This window comes from Coregonus lavaretus, assembly GCF_964263955.1.
Source record: "Coregonus lavaretus genome assembly, chromosome: 30".
NCBI classification, from domain to species: Eukaryota; Metazoa; Chordata; class Actinopteri; order Salmoniformes; family Salmonidae; genus Coregonus; species Coregonus lavaretus.
In genome coordinates, this window is record NC_140017.1 from 39076734 (window position 1) to 39093114 (window position 16381).

Consider the following 16381-nt stretch of genomic DNA (forward strand, 5'->3'; position numbering starts at 1 on the left):
GCATTTCCACTGCTCCAGTGTCCAATGACGGCGAGCTTTACATCACTCCAGCCGACGCTTGGCATTGCACATGGTGATCTTAGGTTTGTGTGCGGCTGCTCGGCCATGGAAACCCATTTCATGAAGCTACAGACTAACAGTTATTGTGCAGACTTTGCTTCCAGAGGCAGTTTGAAACATGGTAGGGAGTGTTGCAACTGAGGACAGATGATTTTTACGCGCTAGGCACTTCAGCATTCAGCGGTCCTGTTCTGTGAGCTTGTGTGGCTTACCACTTTTCGCAGCTGAGACGTTGTTGCTCCTAGATGTTTCCACTTCACAATAACAGCACTTACAATTGACATGGGCAGCTCTAGCAGGGCAGAAATTTGACGAACTAACTTGTTGGAAAGGTGGCATCCTATGATGGTGCCACGTTGGAAGTCACTGAGCTCTTCAATAAGGCCATTCTACTGCCAATGTTTGTCCATGGAGATTGCATGGCTGTGTGTTCGATTTTATACACCGGTTAGCAACAGTGTGGCTGACTGAAATAGCCAGAATCCACTCATTTGAAGGGGTGTCCACATACTTTTTTATATACTGTGTAGTGTATTTAAGGAGTGCATGGTGACTGAAGGAATTGGCTGACCAAATCTATGGATAGTAGACTATAATTTCGTATGTCAAACAGGACTGTAAGTCGCTCTGGATAAGAGAGTCTGCTAAATGACTACAATGTAAATGTAAATATAGGCCTACCTCTTATTTCTTGAATAGAACGAAATAGGTTCCAACACAAACCCCTATTGTTATTAGTAGCCTAAAGTCAAATTAAAATGAAGACTTTTTAAATGAATTAGGACTTCTCGAATTAGCCTCCTTTCAACACCCATGCACTGTCCATCTCCGCGGCTGCCACTTCATAGTAATGAAAGTTATGTAAATTACTCGAATATGGCTTATTGTGAGGTCAATAACTCCGATAGATAGCTTCAATTATAGCAGTAGCAAGCTGACCTCGGGTCCTCCTTTTCGTCTTCGCACTCTCCCTCTCAAACTGAACAGGACAGCAGTAGGCCTCGTTCGTAAAAACACAGATATTGAATTTTTTTGCCCAGGGCTCATATTTGGGATAGCCTATCCATTGCAGTGTGTAATGCAGTGTAGCCTAGTTTTATATACACCATCCCAGCAGCTCAAAAACTTGGGAAGGAAATATAACTTTGCCCTTTGCTTCCCCCGAGCATTCTCTTCGTATAGCCTAGGACTATATCCTATAGTACAAGCAATGGATCATTTTATTGAGACCACACCAGGCACACTTGATATTGCGAGCCCAGCAGAGAATCGGGGGATGATGGGGCAGCATCGGGCACACAGAGATATAATAAGCAACTCATTCTCAAACACTGAGCAATATGACATTCAGGGTTCTATTTTCGTCTGGCCTTAAGGCGGCCCTAGTGTCAAACGCCTGTTCGTTTGCAATTTCGACCTGTTAAAGCCAGCGCTCTGCTATTTTCAAGCTGTTGCGCAAGGATGGCTAATTTACCTGTCATATATCAGTTCAGATGGGATGGGATTGAAATATTTGAGGTGTGACCTTAAAAACATGTTCAGGCAGCGGTAGGGATGTTTAAGACCAACCAAAAGCTGGTTTTTAGCGGTAACGGTTTCTTATGGCATGAATTTTGACAGCGGAAACGCAGCCTATCCAGCCATGACGCAAACTGCCCATATGTGCATGGAACAAGAGTAATGTGCTTTTTGTGCCTGTATACTTCTTATTTAGAAACATTTAAAAAACTCAAGACCGTCGATAAAGGGTTTGGCTCGTGAGACCTCTTGGAAATAAATCTTAATCACGAAAGCTTTATTAAAAGATCAGGCTTGAGAGGAGTAAAACAGTGAGCTGACATTCCCTTTTTATGTATTGTACGCAGGCCAACATTATTTTAGCGATTCTTTGGACGTGCGTAAAACCCCCTCCATGATGTAGGCTACATGTGTCCATGCCCATCATGAAACGAGAGATGAGAACCTCGGTGGTAATCCTTCTATTTAGAAGCTATTTTCCAGTAACAATTGCTTGTTTCCCGTTTCACATTTTTAAAATCCAAATCCCTCCGTAGGCTACGGTTATCCTAGGCCTATTATAATGAAGACTGGTTTAACAGCAATGCGTTGTCTTTTTTTTTTATCCTGGAGGTTTTATGACATCATTACATTTTACATTTTATTAAAACCAAACTTATTAGAATGATTCACACTGTCCTGGTTTTGTGGTGAGAACGGCCACGGCGCGCATGAAATGCATCTTCTGGAGAAGTGTGAATGTGATCTGTAATATGGTTCCAACATGTATATAGAACATTCTATTTGAGAGCAGTATGACGGTGTAGACATTCTCCCTTTCTCTTTGTCCAGCTACTGTGAAAAGTTTTGATGTGTGTAAAACCCTCCATAGTCTGCGTTGTTTTAATATTTTATACCCACAGGGAGCAATGATGGTGCCTGTGAGTGTATTTAGACATAGCCTATTTAAAACAAGTTATTGTTTCGTTTTTGTTTAGAATTTGATTAGAATTATTCACTCTCTTTTTAGGCCTTAACAATATTGAATTGTATCTTGCTTATTGACAACGTTTGGCATGTCCATGCTAAGCTATATCAGTGTGAATGCTATGTATATATTTCCACATTAAAGCCACGCAATTACTTAGAACAATGTTGACTGCAAACAAGTTCAAGTTAACATATTTAGCAAAGATGTGATGGGTCTACATTTTGTTATTTCGTTTCTGTAAGCTGTTTAACAAAACATAATGGACTGACATTGGAATTGGAGTTGATTCCAAGGCAAAACATAAAAGACCGTAAATACAGAACTTGAAGCAACCACATATTTAGTCATGGAGCACGTTCTGATTGGCCAGTGATAGGCCAAGCCTCGACACACCCACAACTGGTTTATTAATAATATCCCAGCCCTTTTGCGCCACCGCCAGCACTGCGCTGATAATTTTTGGATGTGAAAATAGCAAAAATATTTCTGACAGACCCCGGAACCTATAGCTCTTAGATTTACATTGCGTTAGTTTCAGACCCGTCGCCAGACCTCAGTCTTAAGGCGGGCATATGAAATGCATGGTAGGGCAGGGCACAATTATTATTAGCCTACAGTACGTATATTTAATAAAAAATTCCCTCAAGTGGGGGGGGGGGGGGCACAAGCATTTTTGGGGGCGGGCTCGGCCCCCTATGGCCCGCCCATAGCGACGGGTGTGGTTCGTTTTGTTAAATCGATTACAAGTGACATGACCCTCCTCTGGACTAAATAACAAACCACTAAACCCTCTCCCACTGACTGAAATTAAAAAGTATGACCCGCCCCCATTTTCCTCCGGGTAACAATTGTGTACGTTTCTAATAGTCCAGACGTCCTGAAAAAACCTTTGCCCTGCCTACTATAGTGGATACATGTTTAAACAGTCACAGGGAGCTAGTTCACCGCAGGAGCCTCAGCACCCCTCTGTTTGTGTGTCTGTGTGTGTGTGTGTGTGTGTGTGTGTCACTGTGTGTGTGTGTGTGTGTGTGTGTGTGTGTCACTGTGTGTGTGTGTGTGTGTCACTGTGTGTGTGTGTGTCACTGTGTGTGTGTGTGTGTGTGTGTCACTGTGTGTGTGTCTGTGTGTGTGTGTGTGTGTGTGTGTGTGTGTGTCACTGTGTGTGTGTGTGTGTGTCACTGTGTGTGTGTGTGTGTGTGTCACTGTGTGTGTGTGTGTATGTGTGTGTGTGTGTGTGTTTGTGTGTGTGTGTGTGTGTGTGTGTGTGTGTGTGTGTGTGTGTGTGTGTTCTGCCTCTCATCAGGGGTTCACAAACTTTTTTGGCCCACGACTCCATTTTGATATCTGAAAACGCACAGTCAATTGCAAAACATTCTAACAGTATTTCTTATTGTCTTCTCAACTCACCATCACCTACTTTTAATGACAGTCAAAAAAAAAAAGTGCAAATTAGTCATAATGTCTCTTACAGTATCTCACCACCACTAATGAGATGGGTGTGCTTGATGCATGTCGCGTCGGTGCTTCTCAAAGTCAGGGGGAGTGGTCGACAGTGCGTACCTCATCTCTGCTGTCACATCTAACCTGGATCGATATTTGGTTTGAATGCAGACAAGAGTACTGAATCCAGCTTCACAAATACGAGGTCAAATCATGACTTCAGTGACCTTCAGGTCGGAAAGTTGGAGCTCTAGAAAGAGTCTTGAGTTCCGGAGTTGGATGACCATTCAAAACGAGTTCCCCGTTGTCTTGAACTCACTGAAGTCGGAAGTCAGAGATTTCCAAGTTCCCAGTTCAGAGTTCGCAGTTGTTTTGAATGTGGCATTAATGCTCAGAGGGAGACAGCAGGGTATTCCCTTTGAGTCCGAAACCACAACTCCTCCGCAGTGACCCGTGAATGACCCGTCTGCAGTATTCGGTCACATTACAGCTCCATCAGCTGTTCGATTTCACTTACTGGCATGTCAACTGAGCCAGGATCACAATCAAACGGACTGGGAAGTAGGTCCCAAAGTGTTCTTCCAAGCGTTGGACGTGAGCAGTCATCACTCGTGTAGGACACTTTATGATGCTGTTTTCTGTTAGAAACGTACACAGCCGAGGGACGGGGGCATGGTTGGCTTTTGAAAGACTCTCTCCAATAAGAATTCTTTCCTCTGATCTGAATCCACTGATTCGGTCACACATCTGTAGAATGTTTTTGTATTTCCCCTGCATGCTTGCATTCAGTTCATTCAGTTGACCATACATGTCTGTTACATAGGCATTTTCTGATACAGAAAGTTGAGCTTGAAATTGAGCTCAGGTGCATCCTGTTTCCATTGATAATCCTTGAGATGTTTCTACAACTTGATTGGAGTCCACCTGTGGTAAATTCAATTGATTGGACATGATTTGGAAAGGCACACACCTGTCTATATAAGGTCCCACAGTTGACAGTGCATGTCAAAGCAAAAACCATGCCATGAGGACGAAGGAATTGTCCATAGAGCAAATCTGTGCTTCGACACAGGATTGTGTCGAAGCACAGATTTGGGGAAGGGTACCAAAAAGGTTCTACAGCATTGAAAGTCCCCAAGAACACAGTGGCCTCCATCATTCTTAAATGGAAGAAGTTTGGAACCACCAAGACTCTTCCTAGAGCTGGCCGCCCAGCCAAACTGAGCAATCGGGGGAGAAGGGCCTTGGTCAGGGAGGTGACCAAGAACCCGATGGTCACTCTGACAGAGCTCCAGAGCTCCTCTGTGGAGATGGGAGAACCTTCCAGAAGGACAACCATCTCTGCAGCACACCAGCAATCAGACCCTTATGGTAGAGTGGCCAGACGGAAGCCACTCCTCAGTAAAAGGCACATGACAGCCCGCTTGGAGTTTGACAAAAGGCACCTAAGGGACTCAGACCATGAGAAACAAGATTCTCTGGTCTGATGAAACCAAGATTGAACTCTCTGGCCTGAATGCCAAGCGTCACGTCTGGAGGAAACCTGGCACCATCTCTATGGTGAAGCATGGTGTTGACAGCATCATGTGTGGGGATGTTTTTTAGCGGCAGGGACTGGGAGACTAGTCAGGATCGAGAGAAAGATGAACGGAGCAAAGTACAGAGAGATCAATGAAAACCTGCTCCAGAGCACTCAGGACCTCAGACTGGGGCGAAGGTTCACCTTCCAACAGGACAACGACTCTAAGCACACAGCCAAGACAACGCAGGAGTGGCTTCGGGACAAGTCTCTGAATGTCCTTGAGTGGCCTAGCCAGAGCCCGGACTTGAATCCGATCAAATATCTCTGGAGAGACCTGAAAATAGCTGTGCAGCGACACTCCCCATCCAACCTGACAGCGTTTGAGAGGATCTGCAGAGAAAAATGGGAGAAACTCCCCAAATACAGGTGTGCCAAGCTTGTAGCGTCATACCCAAGAAGAGTTGAGGCTGCAATCTCTACCAAAGGTGCTTCAACAAAGAACTGTGTAAAGGGTCTGAATACTTATGTAAATGTGATACATCCTCTGATTTTTATTTATACATTTTCTAAAATGTATTAAAACCTGTTTTTGATTTGTCATTATGGGGTTTTGTGTGTAGATTGATGAGGGGGAAAAAAAACACGTTTTAATCAATTTTAGAATAAGGCCGTAACGTAACAAAATGTGGAAAAAGTCAAGGGGTCTGAATACTTTCCGAATGCACTGTAGTTTTGCGAACATGCGTGGCTCGATGTAATTACAATCAAAGTTACCTGCTGGAGTATATTTCAGAGCTCTGTGCTCAGCTCTTTTGCCGCCAGTTGCTCTCGGTGTATCATGCAATGCATCCATATGGCAGAGGGAGACACATTTATGACAAGAGTCCAGCCATAGATGTGCAATAGCCCACCACTCGATCCCATGGAATCTGATTTTTGTTGTTGTTGTCAATACAGCCAATTCAGCACACTGAACAGCCTCTGTGCCTTTTTTATGCTTGTGAATCGTGAGACGGAACAATATGTCCCCGACATGTATAGCGAACAAAAGTCAATGCATGGGAATCTCGGCCCTAACGTGAGAGCATAAGGTGGGGAGTTTTTGAGTCAGAATTTCCTCTTGATTTGCTAGCAATAGCATAAATTATTTGTTTAACAGTGTTATCTGACAAAGGTCTTGATGTGAGTTTCTGTGCCTCTGCCTCCCCACACATTGTTTTAATTGCGGACGGTAATAGGGGAAGGGATGGTGCCGACAGACATGGCAGCTCCTAAGCAACTTTGCATTATTTTGTTTTTTTGTGTGTTATTTCTTACATTATTAGCCCAGAACGTTTTTTGTGTTATTACATAGAGCGGTAACTCACCAGCATTACGACCAGAAATACGACTTTCCCGAATCGGATCGTTTGTTCGTACCCCCCAGGGCAATACAATTTATCCCAGAGGCTGCTCCAAGACATCCATCTATTATCAGTTGTTATTTTGGTGACTGAGATGAATGAATGCATTACATTAACTCAGGGTGTCTTATCACTGTGATAAGAGTCACTGACTCAAAGCCACAAGGGGGTAGACTTCTAGTCCGACTCAGGAGGCGTGCACACCATCCACTGCTTCTGAGTATATTACTCGCTAATGTTCAGTCCCTGGACAATAAAGTAGACGAGCTCAGGTCCGAGGATCTCCTTCCAGAGAGACATCAGGGACTGCAACATACTCTGTTCCACGGAATCATGGCTCTCTCAGGATATACTGTCCCCGTCCATATAGCCAGCTGGGTTCTCAGTACATCACACAAACAGGAATAAAGACCACTCCGGGAAGAAGAAAAGGCGGTGGTAATGATTGTGATACCGTACAGGAACTCAAGTCCTTTTGTTCAACCGACCTAGAATACCTCACAATCAAATGCCGACCGTATTACCTCCCAAGATAATTATCGTCGGTAATAGTCACAGCCGTGTATATTCCCCCTCAAGCCGATACCACAACAAGGAACTACAGTCATGGTCAAACGTTTTGAGAATGACACAAATATTAATTTTCACAAAGTCTGCTGCCTCAGTTTTTATGATGGCAACTTGCATATACTCCAGAATGTTACGAAGAGTGATCAGATTAATTGCAATTAATTGCAAAGTCCCTCTTTGCCATGAAAATGAAGTTAATCCTCAAAAAACATTTCCACTGCATTTCAGCCCTGCCACAAAAGGACCAGCTGATATCATGTCTCTCGTTAACACAGGTGAGTGTGTTGACAAGGACAAGGCTGGAGATCACTCTGTCATGCTGATTGAGTTAGAATAACAGACGCTTTAAAAGGAGGGTGGTGCTTGAAATCATTGTTCTTCCTCTGTTAACCATGGTTACCTGCAAGGAAACACGTGCCGTCATCATTGCTTTGCACAAAAAGGGCTTCACAGGCAAGGATATTGCTGCTAGTAAGATTGCACCTAAATCAACCATTTATCGGATCATCAAGAACTTCAAGGAGAGAGGTTCAATTGTTGTGAAGAAGGCTTCAGGGCGCCCAAGAAAGTCCAGCAAGCGTCAGGACCGTCTCCTAAAGTTGATTCAGCTGCAGGATCGGGGCACCATCAGTGCAGATCTTGCTCAGGAATGGCAGCAGGCAGGTGTGAGTGCATCTGTACGCACAGTGTGGAAAATACTTTTGGAGGATGGCCTGGTGTCAAGAAGGGCAGCGAGGAAGCCACTTCTATCCAGGAAAAACATCAGGGACAGACTGATATTCTGCAAAAGGTACAGGGATTGGACTGCTGAAGACTAGGGTGAAGTCATTTTATCTGATGAATCCCCTTTCGGATTGTTTGGGGCATCCGGAAAAAAGCTTGTACGGAGAACACAAAGTGAGCGCTACCATCAGTCCTGTGTCATGCCAACAGTAAAGCATCCTGAGACCATTCATATGTGGGGTTGCTTCTCAGCGAAGGGAGTGGACTCACTCACAATTTTGCCTAAGAACACAGCCATGAATAAAGAATGGTACCAACACATCCTCCGAGGGCAACTTCTCCCAACCATCCAAGAACAGTTTGGTGACGAACAATGCCTTTTCCAGCATGATGGAGCACCTTGCCATAAGGCAAAAGTGATAACTAAGTGGCTTGGGGAACAAAACATCGACATTTTGGGTTCATGGTCAGGAAACTCCCCAGACCTTAATCCCATTGAGAACTTGTGGTCAATCCTCAAGAGGCGGGTGGACAAACAAAACCCAACAAATTCTGACAAACTCCAAGCATTGATTATGCAAGAATGGGCTCCCATCAGTCAGGATGTGGCCCAGAAGTTAATTGACAGCATGCCAGGGCGGATTGCAGAGGTCTTGAAAAAGAAGGGTCAACACTGCAAATATTGACTCTTTGCATAAACGTAATGTAATTGTCAATAGAAGCCTTTGACACTTATGGAATGCTTGTAATTATACTTCAGTATACCATAGTAACATCTGACAAAAATATCTAAAAACACTGAAGCAGCAAACTTTGTGAAGACCAATACTTGTGTCATTCTCAAAACTTTTGACCACGACTGTACACTGGACTTTGTGCAAACTGGAAACCACATATCCTGAGGCCGCATTTATGGTAGCTGGGGATTTTAACAAAGCAAATTTGATGAAAACGCTACCGAAGTTCTATCAACACATTGCCTGTAGTACTCACGCATCAAAAACTCTCTACCATTGTTACTCCCACTTCCGGGATGGCTACAAGGCCCTTCCCCGCCCTCCCTTCCGTAAATCAAGTCATGATTCCATCCTGCTCCTCCCTTCCTATAGGCAGAAACTCAAACAGGAAGTACCCGTGCTAAGGTCTATTCAACGCTGGTCTGACCAACTGGAATAAATGCTTCAAGATTGTTTTGATTAAGCGGACTGGGATATGTTCTGTGTTGCCTCTGAGAATAACATTGATGTATACAGGGACATGGTGACTGAGTTCATCAGGAAGTGTATAGAGGATGTTGTTCCCACTGTGACTATTCAAATTTACCCAAACCAAAAACCGTGGATAGATGGAAGCATTCACGCAAAACTGAAAGCGCAAACCACTGCATTTAATCACGGCAAGGTGACTGGGTGGTCGAATGCAAACAGTGTAGTTATTCCCTCTGTAAGGCAATCAAACAGGCAAAACGTCAGTACAGAGACAAAGTGGAGTCACAATTCAACGGCTCAGACACGAGACGTATGTGGCAGGGTCTACAGACAATCACGGATTACAAAAGGAAAACCAGCCACGTCGCGGACACCGACGTCTTGCTCCCAGACAAGCTAAACACCTTCAAAGCCCGCTTTGAGGATAACGCAGTGCCACCGACGCAGCCCGCTCCCAAGATCTGTGGGCTCTCGTTCTCCGTGGCCGACGTGAGTAAGACATTTAAGTGTGTTAACCCTTGCAAGGCTGCCGGCACAGACGGCATCCCTAGCCGCGTCCTCAGAGCATGCGCAAACCAGCTGGCTGGAGTGTTTACGAACATATTAAATCTCTCCCTATCCCAGTCTGCTGTCCCCACTTGCATTGTTCCTGTACCCAAGAAAGCAAAGGTAACTGAACTAATTGACTATCGTCCTGTAGCACTCACCTCTCTCATCATGAAGTGCTTTGAGAGACTAGTCAAGGATCATATCACCTCTACCTTACCTGACACCCTAGACCCACTTCAATTTACTTACCGCCCCAATAGATCCACAGATCGCAATGCACACTGCCCTATCCCATCTGGACAAGAGGAATACCTATGTAAGAATGTGGTTCATTGACTATAGCTCAGCCTTCAACACCATAGTACCCTCCAAGCTCATCATCAAGCTCAGGGCCCTGGGTCTGAACCCCGCCCTGTGCAACTGGGTGCTGGACTTCCTGACGGGGCGCCCCCAGGTGGTGAAGGTAGGAAACCACACCTCCTCTACACTGATCCTCAACACAGGGGCCCCATAAGTGCGCATGCTTAGCACTCTCCTATACTCCCTGTTCACCCACGACTGCGTAGTCACGCACGCCTCCAACGCCTCCAACTCAATCATCAAGTTTGCAGACGACACAACAGTAGAAGGCTTGATTACCAACAATGATGAGACAGCCTACAGGGAGGAGGAGAGGGCTCTGGCGGAGTGGTGCCAGGAGCCTGAAGAAATGTGTCTTGGCCCCTAAGACCCTCACAAACTTTTACAGATGCACAATTTAAAGCATCCTGTCGGGCTGTATCACCACCTGGTACGGCAACTGCACCGCCCACAACCGCAGAGCTCTCCAGAGGGTGGTGCAGTCTTCCCAACTCATCACTGGTGGCACACTGCCAGCCCTCCAGGACACCTACAGCACCCGATGTCACTGGAAGGCCAAAAAGATAATCAAGGACATCAACCACCCGAGCCACGGCCTGTACACCCCGCTTTCATCCATAAGGCGAGCTCAGTACAGGTGCATCAAAGCTGGGACCAAGAGACTGAAAAACAGCTTCTATCTCAAGGCCATCAGACTGTTAAATAGCCATCACTAGCCGTCTACCACCCAGATACTCAACCCTGCACCTTAGAGGCTGCTGCCCTATGTACATAGACATGGAATCACTGGTCATTTTAATAATGGAACACTAGTCACTTTAATAATGTTTACATACTGTATTCTACTGTATTTTAGTCAATGCCATTCCGACATTGCTCATCCTAATATTTCTATATTTCTTAATTCCATTCTTTTACTTTTAGATTTGTGTGTATTGTTGTGAATTGTTAGATACTACTGCATTGTGGGAGCTAGGAACACAAGCATTTCGCTACACCTGCAATAACATCTGCTAAATATGTGGATGTGACCAGTACAATTTGATTTGATTTGATTTAATATGAAAGTCTCTGCAATAGGTTTCATAGCGTAGCGGGCCAAGCCATGACCTAAGGTCTCTGGTTGAATTTTATATTTCATATTTGTATAATTGTCATTTAGATTGTTAAGGTTAACCACATTACAATGATTTTGAGATACAAAGACGATATTATATAATGTATTATATATATACTTTACTATGGATATTTTGTCTCAAATTTCAACCCACTGAAGGACCAACCCCACAGACAATTGGCAGAGTAACTTCAAATATAATTTTATTCAACATTCGTGACAGACAAGGGACTTTTTATGTTTTGCGTGGTTACACAGCATAGTCACAGCAGGACTATGTAGCAGCTAGCTTCACTTGCTATACGTGATCGCTTCATGCCTTATGCATACGGGTCTATTTGGGCAGTGTTTGTATTTAGAACATCATTAATTTCAATATGCTTATTGGATACAGCTTTTACTTAAGCATTCTGTTGTACCATGAGTCACGTCTGAGCTGTATGTTCATAGCATTATTCTGTATTCTCTGGAGTTTCACTCCGTTTCATTAAATACTGGAGGTTTTGATTAGGTTTGGCCTAATGCTGACTGTTGGTTTTTGAACGGAGTCTAATTATGGTTTCACACACCCTAAGGAGGAGTACAGTGAGTGTGTTTGTGTGTGGAGTGATCCTTTTGTGGCAATCAAAACAGAAATTAGCCACAGAAGGCTGATCCAAAATTGTTGCCTTTACATAGGGTCCTTGCTATCCGGTCTCTTTGGGACATCCCTACCCCATTGAAGTTGACATTTAAAATGGTTAGGGTAAGGATTAAGGTTAGGGTAGGGACGTCCCAAGGATCCCATATTGCCATTTATAGTCCAATTCTGATATTTTGACACTAATTGGTCTTTTGATGAATCACAGCAGATCTGAGTTTGGGAAACCCTGTTCTATTGTAATCCCTTCATTACAGCACAGGAAACCAAAGCAAAGTTCATGGGCTCCCTCCTGGTTATTTCCTAGAAGGCGATCAACAAGGATTAGACATAAATTATGCCAAACATTCCTTACAAATAAACCACGGAGTGCTCTCATGAGCCAAATGTTCATTCAACCAAGTCAAACATTTCATTCAGTTCTGTTCACGGAGATGTGCATTAATACACTACCAGTCAAAAGATTGGACACACCTACTCATTTAAGTGTTTTTCTTTATTTTTTACATTGTAGAATAATAGCGAAGACATCAAAACTATGAAATAACACATATGGAATAATGTGGTAACCAAAAAAGTGTTAAACAAATGAAAATATATTTTATATTTGAGATTCTTCAAATAGCCACCCTTTGCCTTGATGACAGCTTTTTACACTCTTGGCAGTCTCTCAACCAGCTTCACCTGGAATGCTTTTCCAACAGTCTTGAAGGAGTTCCCGCATATGCTGAGCACTTGTTGGCTGCTTTCCCTTCACTCTGCCGTCCGACTCATCCCAAACCATCTCAATTGGGTTGAGGTCGGGGGATTGTGGAGGCCAGGTAATCTGATGCAGAACACCATCACTCTCCTTCTTGGTAAAATAGCCCTTACACAGCCTGGAGGTGTGTTGGGTCATTGTCCTGTTGAAAAACAAATGCTAGTCCCACTAAGCCCAAACCAGATGGGATGGCGTATCGCTGCAGAATGCTGTGGTAGCCATGCTGGTTAAGTGTGCCTTAAATTATAAATAAATCACACACAGTGTCACCAGCAAAGCACCCCCACACCATAACACCTCCTCCTCCATGCTTTACGGTGGGAACTACACATGCGGATATCATCCGTTCACCCACACCGCGTCTCACAAAGACACGGCGGTTTGAACCAAAGATCACCAATTTGGACTCCAGATCAAAGGACACATTTCCACCGGTCTAATGTCCATTGCTCGTGTTTCTTGGCCCAAGCAGGTCTCTTCTTATTAATGGTGTCCTTTAGTAGTGGTTTCTTTGCAGCAATTCGACCATGAAGGCCTGATTCACACAGTCCCCTCTGAACAGCTGATGTTGAGATGTGTCTGTTACTTGAACTCTGTGAAGCATTTATTTGGGCTGCAATCTCTGAGGCTGGTAACTCTAATGAACTTATCCTCTGCAGCAGAGGTAACTCTGGGTCCTCCATTCCTGTGGTGGTCCTCATGAGAGCCAGTTCCATTATAGCGCTTGATGGTTTTTGCGACTGCACTTGAAGAAACTTTAAAAGTTATTGAAATATTCAGTGTTGACTGACCTTCATGTCTTAAAGTAATGATGGACTGTTGTTTCTCTTTGCTTATTTGAACTGTTCTTGCCATAATATGGACTTGGTCTTTTACCAAATAGGGCTATCTTCTGTATACCCCCCCTACCTTGTCACAACACAACTGATTTGGCTCAAACACATTAAGAAGGAAATAAATTCCACAAATTAACTTTTAGGGAGGCACACGTGTTAATTGCAATGCATTCCAGGTGACCACCTCATGAAGCTGGTTGAGAGAATGCCAAGAGTGTGCAAAGCTGTCATCAAGGGTGGCTATTTGTTTAACACTTTTTTGGTTACTACATGATTCCATATGTGTTATTTCATAGTTTTGATGTCTTCACTATTATTCTACAATGTGAAATGTTTTAAAAGTAAAGAAAAACCTTTGAATGAGTAGGTGTGTCCAAACTTTTGACTGGTAGCGTAGGTCCTGTAGTATCTTGAGGTTTGTGACAGTGTGATCCATCTTCAACATATTCTGGATGATGTAATATACATTTAGAGTGCTTAAAGGAGAAGTTCGCTTTTTTACAACCAAATCTCTATTTTTTATCTAAGTGGAACTTAATAGAATGGTCCAGACACTTTTTTTTGTGATTTCAATTGTTTTGAGAAACTTACCCCAACCAGCGATTAACTTCCTCATCCTCATTGTACAGTATGGGGGCTCTGAAAAAAACATGATACGAATGGTCCAAAAACACCCAGATACGTCATTTTAGAAACAGAAACGCTCTAAGTATAGTGATGCAGATCTTTAGATGTTGTACACATGAAATTGTGTCATTGAACTTTATCTGCAACATTGTAGTCCACTTTGTGCGATTCGAGCTGTTTCCCCTAGCCAGCTTTTCCATTTTCCGTGTAGCCTGCTGCTAGACTGGACGGAGATGTATCACTCGAGTCGCTGGAAACAAGTGAAATCGCAAAAAAATTATCTGGAACCTTCTATAACATGCCATTTACATCAAATAGAGATTTGTTTGTAAAAAAATAAATAACGATCCTTTAAGTTTGCATTGACGAATAAACAGATTTATGTTGTTTTCCCTTTTTAGATGGTGTCTGCACCACGGCGGACTGCACTCAGTCAGGTATATACACACCAACACACACACACACACACACGCACACACAGGTAGAATATGAGCTGTATTTGTCTGTGTGCAGCGTCTCGTCTGATAGAGAACATGGATGCCAATGTGGACCCGTGTGACAACTTCTACCAGTACGCCTGTGGAGGCTGGTTGAAGAAGAACATCATCCCAGAGACCAGCTCCCGGTACAGCACCTTCGACATCCTACGAGACGAACTGGAGGTGGTCCTCAAAGGTTAGAGACACACAGGCTCATAATGTTTTGGAAGCAGAATGTGTGTGTCCAGGTCAGAGATATTTTTTGGGATCCAGTGAGTTTGCCAAGGAGGTGGGAGTGAGAGGGGGCTAGGTTTGGATCTGTTGGCCAGGGAGGTGGGAGTGAGAGGGGGCTAGGTTTGGATCTGTTGGCCAGGGAGGTGGGAGTGAGATGGGGCTAGGTTTGGATCTGTTGGCCAGGGAGATGGGAGTGAGATGGGACAAGGTTTGGATCTATTGGCCAGGGAGAGTGAGTGAGGGGGGGCTAGGTTTGGATCTGTTGGCCAGGGAGAGTGAGTGAGAGGGGGCTAGGTTTGGATCTGTTGGCCAGGGAGGTGGAAGTGAGGGCTAGGTTTGGATCTGTTGGCCAGGGAGATGGGAGTGAGGGCTAGGTTTGGATCTGTTGGCCAGGGAGGTGGGAGTGAGGGCTAGGTTTGGATCTGTTGGCCAGGGAGGTGGGAGTGAGAGGGGGCTAGGTTTGGATCTGTTGGCCAGGGAGCTGGAAGTGAGGGCTAGGTTTGGATCTGTTGGCCAGGGAGGTGGGAGTGAGAGAGGGCTAGGTTTGGATCTGTTGGCCAGGGAGGTGGGAGTGAGATGGGGCTAGGTTTGGATCTGTTGGCCAGGGAGGTGGGAGTGAGATGGGGCTAGGTTTGGATCTGTTGGCCAGGGAGGTGGAAGTGAGGGCTAGGTTTGGATCTGTTGGCCAAGGAGGTGGGAGTGAGATGGGGCTAGGTTTGGATCTGTTGGCCGGGAGGTGGGAGTGAGGGGGGGCTAGGTTTGGTGTGGTTGGAGGATTTACTGGGGTTAAAGCAGCTTGTCCTTCAGGGAAAGACAGGGACTCTATGAATAGCCGTTGGTGTTAATGGGGGCATCTAGATACAGCGTTTTACTGTGAATGCGGTCTCCACCAACGCAGGAACATTTCCTTTAAAAGGTGCATAGAGGACAAAGCACGATCTGATTAGAATAGTTGGATGCCTTTAACACCTGCTAGGGTGATGTCTCTGATGCAGATGTGGCTCTTGCCGTCTGACCAGGAATGAGCACCTTGTTAGCTCCATCTTGACAGTGGATTTACAGGATGGGTCCCCTTACACCTGGGTGGTGGGAGGTGTGTGTGTGTCAGTGCTGAGTTACATGTTCCCTACAACGTTACCTGCTGCAGGTTTTTGAGAAGGCCAGTGGAATCCTGAGCAAGCTGACCAAGTGGAAGGGCAGAGGGGGTTGTCTGACATTTACCATCTGTTAAAGTGCCCCTAAGTGTAGAACATTTACCTTCTGTTAAAGAGCCCCTACAGTGCACATGATAAGAATCCTAGATATTCTTCATCCAAGATGAGTCTGAATAATGGTAGACAGGTGTTTACGGATGGCAATATCAAC

The 16381-nt window shown here is 44.6% G+C and overlaps 1 protein-coding gene across 1 annotated transcript in view; it reads left to right on the forward strand.

Moving 5' to 3' along the window:
* The window catches only part of LOC311105663 (neprilysin-like), a gene marked incomplete at both ends in the record, with an annotated part of 78082 nt that overhangs the window by 17863 nt on the left and 43838 nt on the right, over positions 1-16381 (forward strand). The window contains 2 exon segments of the mRNA XM_084147878.1: positions 14705-14740; positions 14817-14978. Of these exon segments, the coding sequence (XP_084004004.1) occupies positions 14705-14740; positions 14817-14978 (198 nt within the window).